Source organism: Arachis ipaensis, chromosome B09 (assembly GCF_000816755.2).
Source record: "Arachis ipaensis cultivar K30076 chromosome B09, Araip1.1, whole genome shotgun sequence".
NCBI lineage: Eukaryota > Viridiplantae > Streptophyta > Magnoliopsida > Fabales > Fabaceae > Arachis > Arachis ipaensis.
In genome coordinates this window covers 118,935,021-118,944,429 of record NC_029793.2, presented here as the reverse complement: position 1 = coordinate 118,944,429, position 9,409 = coordinate 118,935,021, and the positions used below count along the sequence as shown (strand labels likewise).

General features: G+C 33.4%; 1 protein-coding gene across 1 annotated transcript in view; it reads right to left on the bottom strand.

Annotated features, from left to right (window-relative positions):
• Window positions 1,082-9,409, bottom strand: part of LOC107618424 (actin-related protein 9) — a gene marked incomplete in the record, with an annotated part of 18,563 nt that continues 10,235 nt past the window's right edge. The window contains 19 exon segments of the mRNA XM_021112543.1: window positions 1,082-1,651; window positions 1,752-1,802; window positions 2,347-2,392; window positions 2,922-2,971; window positions 3,066-3,109; window positions 3,191-3,378; window positions 3,467-3,537; window positions 3,616-3,705; window positions 4,157-4,288; window positions 5,154-5,204; window positions 5,370-5,459; window positions 6,065-6,129; window positions 6,301-6,421; window positions 7,440-7,645; window positions 8,127-8,226; window positions 8,824-8,889; window positions 8,971-9,030; window positions 9,158-9,267; window positions 9,368-9,409. Coding sequence (XP_020968202.1) covers window positions 1,508-1,651; window positions 1,752-1,802; window positions 2,347-2,392; window positions 2,922-2,971; window positions 3,066-3,109; window positions 3,191-3,378; window positions 3,467-3,537; window positions 3,616-3,705; window positions 4,157-4,288; window positions 5,154-5,204; window positions 5,370-5,459; window positions 6,065-6,129; window positions 6,301-6,421; window positions 7,440-7,645; window positions 8,127-8,226; window positions 8,824-8,889; window positions 8,971-9,030; window positions 9,158-9,267; window positions 9,368-9,409 — 1,727 coding nt within the window.

Here is a 9,409-nt window from a genome sequence, read left to right as displayed (position 1 = left end):
TGTAGAATGTAGATACATTTATCGTGTTTAACAAATCCATTAAAAGAAAAAAAATTATTTACTATATAAGAAAATCAACTTCTTTCTCTACTGTATTTATCCAGTATTAATTATTTTCTCTCTTATATCTTTCTTACTTTATTGATAAATTTATTACGATGATAAAATCACTCCATAGGACAAAATTTACTCTATAAATTATAAAAGAATTATTCTTGTCAAAATTTCATCTCTTGCTTTAACAAAAACCATTTTAGACACTGCTTACAACGCAGATCCGAAGAAAACAAAAACCATTCCAAAAGGTTCAAACCACCCCACGCTCAAAGTGCATGGAATCAATAATAAAAGATAGCAAATGGAATGAAGTAACACATGCTGAATCTCGCAGCAAGTGACCCCATCAACGAATCAAATATATAAGCATGTTCTTTTTTAAGTGAGGAACCAAAAACATAGAAAATAGCGATAACTTTGCAATGTAAGTTGAATAATTGATACTTTCCAATCCCACCGTTATCTAATAAACAACCACTGGTCATAGCAAAAAGACAAAAGTTATGAACAATGTCTTTTAATTAAAAAAAGAAAAACGCTCATGAACTAGAAATTGCAACATGTGTTTAAAAAGAACCAGCGACAGAAACAGAAATATATCCTTTTATTTCAAAAACTGAAAAGAAAAAAAATATTCAACGAGAAACTTCTCATCAAATTCAAGAAAACAAATAAGATTTCATAGACGACATAAAACTACTAATGGGAATTAAGTTGTCCCACTGGGTAATGCAATGGATTGAAATGAGAAAGAGAAACAAGTGAGATTTGAGATTTGCTTACCTTTTCTTTCCTCTCAGAGATCACTAAAGACTCGAACACTTAAGGGAAGACAAAATGGGCATCAATTATTATTATTTGAATCAGAAATAAAATGGCAATTTAGAGGAGTAACTTGGTCATGTATTTCAATTGATAAAACAAAAAACCAGGTGAAATTAAAGAGGGAGAAGAATCAAAGAAGTTATGATAATTGGGCTTATTATTATAAGTCATTATTACACTTTCAATTTATTTTAAACTTCATAGGAGGGTCGGCCAATGCGAGCCAACCCTAATGAGTTTCCAGAAATTATGTCGGCCATATGTCTTGATAGCCATACAGCACTCACCAACTTCGGATGAGTGTGGCATACATAGCCAACCGACCCTTTTAATTTTTCAAGTTTACCTTCTAATCCTATTTATAGAACACCAATACCCACGCTTGAACTCCTCTTCCCTGATGTGGGACTATTTCCACATTTGTTAACAACACCTTCCCACGCAAAACAGCCAGTAGCTTTCAAACCACTTTACCTTCTCAAATTGAGACTATTTCCACAAGTATTCACAAAACATTCACAGATAAAAGGATCGGTAGTTTTCAAACGTGGTTAGTTTGCAATAATCATTTATTAATTTAGTGTTAGAAGAGAAACTACTACTAATAATGTGCTAAAATAGCTTTTCAAGAATTCAAATAACACATTGCTTGAGCTTGTATGTAATAAGAATCCTTGTACTTTCTGTTGCTTCCAACATGAATCCCGTTCTGAATCCAATCCTCTCTATTTATCCAAGCATCCCTGCCCAAATCAAGGACTCCAAGAATCTGCAAAGCCATATGTTAGTAACAACCAAGAATGTGTTAACTTGAAAGCATTTCTCAATTCATAAAGATTGAGTACGATGGTCAAACAAATTGAACATACCGCACCGCCTTTCCATGGCACAAATGTTGGATTCATCCTTGATTGTAAGACCTGAGTGCCATGTCCAGAAAGATATCATTTGACAAAATCAACCACGTGTCATTAGTAAAAGCTCCATCATAAGAAACTTGCAATATTCAACAAAAAAAAGAAAGTATATATCTTTTGAATTTCTTTTTGAGTTGTATTATTTGCACTAATCTTTTAGTACACCTTTGTTTACATCTTCCATTTTCAACTATAAAAGAGAATATAATGAAAGAAAGTTGTATACTTCAAGGTGTACCAAAACGTAGTGATGTATCATTTCTCATTTCTTTTATATTGGTTTTGTCTGTTTTTAAATGTGATTCTCCTGTTTTGGTAGTTGTGAGATGTAGTGCAAACTCTCTGAGTTCACCATCCCTTGATTGAGAGGTTTTGTAAAATTTTACATTATCGGAAAAAGAAAAGAAAAAACAAAAGAAGATATCAGGTACACATTGCAGATCTATAACAATTACCAGGTATAAATAATTAAACAATAATGATTATGCAAATAACTTGCACCATTAAAAATTAGTGACAACACCACAAAATAGGATGTGAAACTAACCTCCACAGTATCAATTGCTTCATTTGGAGGAATGGCATGTAAGACTCTGCATAAAGTAAGACAAGATTGATCCATTAGCTTAATATTTACCAAAAATAATAATAATAATAATAATAATAATAATAATAACAAAATCTTTCAAGACACTAGCATTTTCTGATTTGACATGATTTATCGAAATATAATAAGGCTAAGCAGGACGAGTTAAAAAAAACAGAAATATTCTATAGAGAGGCCAATACTGCTCAAATCTAAAAAATTGGTTACAACCAAAAGAAACAAATTGATGTTAGAGGTCATTAAATCAATGCGAATGCATTTTTCTTCCAAGATTCTACTTGCATATGACCTATCAATGAAAAATCACATGCACTAATCATATGACTTTTAGGCCAACATTGTTAATATGATAACGTGCTTATAAGTATAATGGGTTTCCATGTGTTGTTAGCATATTTAGAAAGCAAAATTATGAAAAATACAGTAACTATCATCCCAAATTTCAGTATTGCAGCAAATCATTTGGTAATAAAGCATTTAAATATGCTACAAGATCAAACAAAATTAAGACAAACCTTTCTTCTAATGCGGAAACTAAACCATTTGTCAAAGCCACTCCACCAGTCTGTTTAGAGGTGTCAAATGTCAATTATTTCATATCATTTTGTAATATTAAGAACACAAATACACTAAGCTCAAATGTTCACAAAAAATCTCACCAATTGTATGCTACAGAATAGTTTTCTCTGGATGTCTATGCGACCTGTGAATACAGCAACATACAGTTAAATAAGGCTTCAAATTTATGCATACAAATACAGGAAAAAAGGGATGAAAATGCTACCAGTTGAGAGAATGCAGTTAGAAATAGCCTCCGCAAGGCCTACTTTTTCTTCTCTTTTTGGCTTAGTTGCGAAAATTGGATAGCTTTCCCACATTGGTATTCCTCCACCAACATTGGGATAAAATGTATCAGGACGAGTATATTCCATATGCCATGGTTCTTCTAGCATATCCTCATAGTCATTAAACCTGGCAAGGCAATGCCGTTAGGGTTATGTAAACATACATTTTGTTTGCAAACATGCACACAGCATGAAAGCTTCAGTAATACACTAACCAAGTACGAGGTGGAGGAGGATAGACATCAGGAACAAGAAGCGTAGGATAGAACAAACCCATCGGAGGAACCTGAGCAATAATAATCAGCATTATCCGAAGGCAACATGCGAGGTAAAATGAAGAAAGAATTCAACCGAGGATACACACATTTAGAGCAGTAAGTCTTGTCTTGTGAGATCCAGCTGGTGCTCTGTCCTCATACGAATGAACTACAGCAACAGCTTCATGTTCTCCCTCCTATAGACAGGAAAACACAAGATTTAAAATGAAGCCATGTTTGGAGGAAGCAAGCACCAATAAACAAAACACTGATCAATTCTAAGTTGATTAATTTTCACAAGTTACACATGTTCAAAATGCCTCAGCTTAGCTTTGGCACGACTACAATTCACTTTCTGAAACTAGAAGGTTGCTGAATCATGTATGAGTGCAATGCAATAAAAAAAGGGCAGCAGAAAGAAATTATGTGGACAAATTACAGTGAGAGGAATTGAGTGTATTGTTTAATATCATTTTATATTAATTTAATATTTAATTTTCTAACCCAATAATAATGTATATAAAATTTGAACAAATGGACATGTTGCACCCGAAAATGACGTTGATATCTGAATCACTAAAGGAAATTTCAGCAAACTTAATGAAAGGTGAAAGAATTACAACTGAATTAAAAAGTACAACAACTCACTTTGATCTCACAATATGTCTCTTTAAGTTGATTTAACATTAACAGATCTATAGGCTTTGTCAAAATATCTGTACGAATTTGAGGCCATGTCTGGTGGTGCCTTTGGGTCCAGAGAAGGCACCTTGATATATCCTGAAAATATGAAGTTAATATTTAGACAATAATAAAAACTAACTGGAAAAACAAAAATTAGGATACAGAATAATATCAGCTACATAATACAAGGAACTATAAAAATCATTGCACATAGAAATAGATAGAACAACGTATTGCATATTTGCATGATATACAATCATTACACAAACTGATAAGCACAAGTTTCATTTATTAAAGGGCAATTTACATTGACCTCCACTGAGATCGAGTGATATTACACTTGACACCTCTTGATTTTTTTATACTTATACTGACCTCAATGTTATGTTTATAGGAAAGGTCAGTGACAAGTGTTACAAAATATAGGAGCATCAAGTGTGATCTCTTCAAGGTCAGTGTCAGTGTAATTTACCATTTATTAAATGAGACACATGTTTCACCATGTGCTTTGCTGACTGTTTTCAACTATAGGAATTATATGAGTCAACTTTAGGTCAGTTATCATTAAGGATGGTATCAGACCTTTGTTGTCAACCACAGTTCTTATCACGGTAAATCCTTCTTGTTTCTATCTCATAATCCAACTATACTTTCCAGTATTTGAGCCTTTTTCGATTAATAAGGTTAGGTGAAAAATTTGGTTTGGGCCACTATATATATAATTAATAGAAATGATTTGTTGCAGATTCATAGGCTTCAGAAAAGTTAAATCTTTATGAATGTCACATGAGGTACTTGTCAACAATATGCTATTGTTGCAATTTTCTTAATGAAATATACAGCTCTGCTTTTTTTATGAGTGTGCCCTTGGTCCTTGGATCAAGTATTAGTGACTATTTTAATGGGTTTATAGAAGACGTGAAGTAATTATTTAATGGAAGTAAGAAACCATGTTTCGTACCTCGCCACCAAAAGGCAAAGTTTTTACAGTGGTTGGCAGTGCACCTCCATCCTGAACAAGAGAATAAACAAATAACTGCCAAAATTAGTCATGTTTTGTATCATTGTAGAGAACTAGAATTATAAATTAAATCATAATAAGTAGTAAGCAATAAACAATACGTGTTACAAGTTACACAAATAATAAGTAGAAGACAGAAGCTGCAATTGGAATTACCTCTATGCATATCAGGGATGTCACTTGCGAACCAATATTTACAACACATGCCGTTGATAATCCGTTTCCAAAAACAGCAGCAAGACCTTCCTGGTCAACCAAATCAATACGAGGCCATTAGAAAGTAATGGAGAAATCCAACTCAGAAAATAACAAGACCTTCCGGCTCCCTTATATGCACAAAAAGCGTGACTTATCATATTCTCTAGTGTTTGATCTCCACCACAATCATTCTATAATCAAATATCGTCATCCTTCAAGATCATGAACCCTGATGTAGAACAGGGTTTTTTTTCTTTAACCATCAGAGCACAAAAGGATAGGGCAAGCAAGTTAAAACTTGGGAAATTGAATTCAACATAAAGCCTTCCATTTAGAAATTGTTTAGCAACATTGTGTGACTGCAAAATTGCTATATATAAAAAATGCATCTCTTGAAGAGTCAAGCAAATTGAGGACCACAATAGCTTCGCTCTACACAATTAGTTCATTTCATTCACCATCATGCTTGATTCTAATATCAGACTGAATAAAGCTTGCTGGAAAATACCAGTATCCATCTAAACTCTAGTTAATGACATCAAGGGAGTTCAATATACCCCTAGAGGTAAATGTTAATGACAGCATCTCATGTGAGTAGCATGATCCTGCACTGAAAATATAAAATTCTAACATAGAGATGGAAGGACACACACCTGGTGCACCACTGCTGAGCCGAAACAGAGACCTTGTAATACTAAAGATAGCATTTCTTTTATTTCTGTTCATGGCAAAGACAAACGCATAAAATAACTACGGCAGGGGTGTGAAAACGCAGCTACTAAGGAATCTAACATTTAAAATGACTAGAAGATACATTTTCCTTAAATTACTTAATCATTTTAAAATAAGGTGAAACATTCCAAGTTTTAGAAAATCAAGTCCTACATACCACGATTATCAAATGTTTCTGGCAACACAAGAACCGCAGAATACATATTTCTTTCATTACGAGGAATATGCAGTTTCTCTACTAAAATCCAATCCCATATAGTGTGCAGATCCTCAAGTACCTGCAAAATAGGCAAGTGGTAGTGATGTAGAACGAAAGAGACAAAAAAAAAATAAAAATCACAAAAAGTACTTCAGAACTCTAATTAATATGCTAACATCACCAAGACAAAGCTTATATAGGCAACATAAAGGATCCCAATAAATCAGACATAAAGGTTGAAGTTTAGATTCAAACGATCCTAATCTAGAAAAGGGAATCAGCAAAGAGTGCAACTGGTAACAAAAGTATTAAAAAAACTATAGCCATTGGTGATGCTATGATGAAGAAAGAAGTAATATCAGTAAGAGCAACAAAGTGGAATTTTCGCACACTATAGAAATCTTCATGACAATACTAACATTTTAAGCTCCAAAAACTGCTTAAATCTGTATTGTGAGTTTCCTCAATTGTAGCATCATCTACTTCAGTATTGGTGATACCTACAATTGACATTTCAATGAATTTTCCCACTCTTAGAAGTAACTAGTGCTTCTCTGAGCTCAAGAACAATACTTGTTTGTGGTTCAATAACTATCACTTTGTTCCAAGTTTTAGAGCGTGCATACTTGGTAAATGAAGTACTTTTCTTTCTACTGCTTTCCCATTTTGTTTTATTCTATGATTAATTCTTTTAGGTTAAAACAGACACAATAATACAACAAATCACTTGTTTTACTGAAACATGTATATTATCTGTTTTCTTTAAAGTTAAAGCATATAATTCTACAGTTACAGGAGTTCAGAAAACTTCAACATTTGCCATAACTTTTCAGGAACAAACAGGCAGGGAATATGTATATTTCACAAATTACTTTACTGTTATGTTGCATCCATAAATATTAATAATAACCATTTTAAACAATACAACTAATTCAAGGCTCCCTATAACATTTGGCATTACATTATGATACAAAATGAACTTACATAATTCCAAAGATAAATATTATCTATATTTTTTTTCCATCCCATCAATCAACAAAGGTATCCAATTCACATTACTTTCATGCACTGCATTATGGTTTGAAAATGATAAGTACCTGCTGCATGGAATAATGTTGCGAAATATTCAAATGTCCTCTGCGGATTGGACGATTTAGACAATATGGTTCTGCTGGTGATATTCTTAGTGCTTCCTCTCCACAGATGAACTCTCTGAATTTTCGTTCACTCAGATGAAGCTCCTTTGAATCTGTATCTTCTTTTGGATCCAAAGACTCGCTAGTCACATCTTTACTTGATGTCTCTATAAATTCGAATTCATATATATAGAGCTAATTATGTAATAGTAACAGAGAATTTAATATCAAATCAACATGTAATACAAATAAACTTATGCAAGTCCATAATTCTAATAATGGATCATAAGGAGCCAAAAAGCTACTCATTCTCCAGTCAAGGAAAGGGCAAAATTCTATCCCTGCCCCCGGTCAATACCCACTACTATTATCAAAAATCCAATTCTAATAGTCCTATTTAGTAACTATATCTTAATCTTCAGGCTTTTCAAATAATAATTGAAATACACTCTTTAATTATCAGCTCTATCATTAATTTGTTCACATCATACTCAAAATGGGCACTTCGCAGCTCACATTATGTACCTTGTTAAAAAGATGAGATGAATCAAATGGCAAGCTAATTTACAATTTTACATTAAAAAATATCCCAAAGATATAGTTAAAACCAAGGAACACAGCAAAGTACTAGGTAAAACTTCTGTTTACCTAAAGCTGAAGACATACTAACGACCTCATATACATTAGTCCAAGAGAAGGGCAAATCTTTCCTGATAATATGTGGATTATGTCCATCAACACGTCCCATCTGCACAAAAATTATATTGAAGTTTATAGTATTAACACAACGTAAAAGTCATTAATTCAGTGACTTGGCCAGCATGTAGAAATGCAAATCTTCAGGCATGCAATCTTAATGACACTGAACATATATGGAATAAACAAGAATAAATTATAAGTAGTGTAATGTGAATGTATACGCACGTGCTTGCATTAGAGCATGAACGCACCTGTTAAGCATCACATGTTTAAGCTATCTTAAGGGGAATAAATAAAAGTACCAGCATTATCGAAACATAAGAATGCCACCAAGGGGTCAATTGAACAACAATGTTCCCTCACAAATAGTACATTTGTCTGCAACATATTTGTGCTCAGCAGTTCATTACTCATGTTCAGCTTAAAAGCTTCAACACAAGAAGTAAAATAAAGTTACCAGACTTCACTCCACAGGAATGCATTGAAGGGGACACTAGTAGTCTCATGCACAAACAGAAAGCTTAGGGAAGTCAAAACAATTTCACATTACAAAGACTCCAACAGCATAAGAATCAAGAAATGTACATGAAAGAAAACATAGTGAACAGGTGATTAGAATGTAAGCAAACTAGGAAATGCCATATACCTTACGAGGGAATGCATTACTCGGTGCTTCTTCATCGAGAAATGGTATCTTCAATATTGATGCAATCTCAAATATCAACAAAATCAAGATTAGCAAAACAGCAACACAGAAATTTCAATTTCAGCTTTGCAATGTGTTATAACTTACAACATCATAAGCCTTCTCCCTTTCCATATGCTGTGCAGTTGTAATCTGACTATTAAGCATCTACACGCATGAAAAACAAAAAACAATAATTATCCTATTATACTAAAACGTATGCCAACAGAAAAGGGTGTAAAAAATCATATAGAGTATGAGATAAAAGAAATAATTAATCAGAGAATCCAAAAACCTGATCTTGGACATTCCTCCTAGGAACTTGTTTAGTGTGGCGAGCAATGCAATGAGGGATATTGAAAGGGGTATCCTGTGAAGCCAAGCCAATTCTAACATTTGCAGAGCCTGAATTGAAAAGGGCGGCAAGAAAGTTGAGATTTTTTTATGTTCTTAGTGAGGTATGAGCAAAAGGGTGATGAGCGAAAACGGATGTTTTGCTGCGTACCTGGGTTGATGACGACCAGATTGGAACCTCTTTCAGACATTA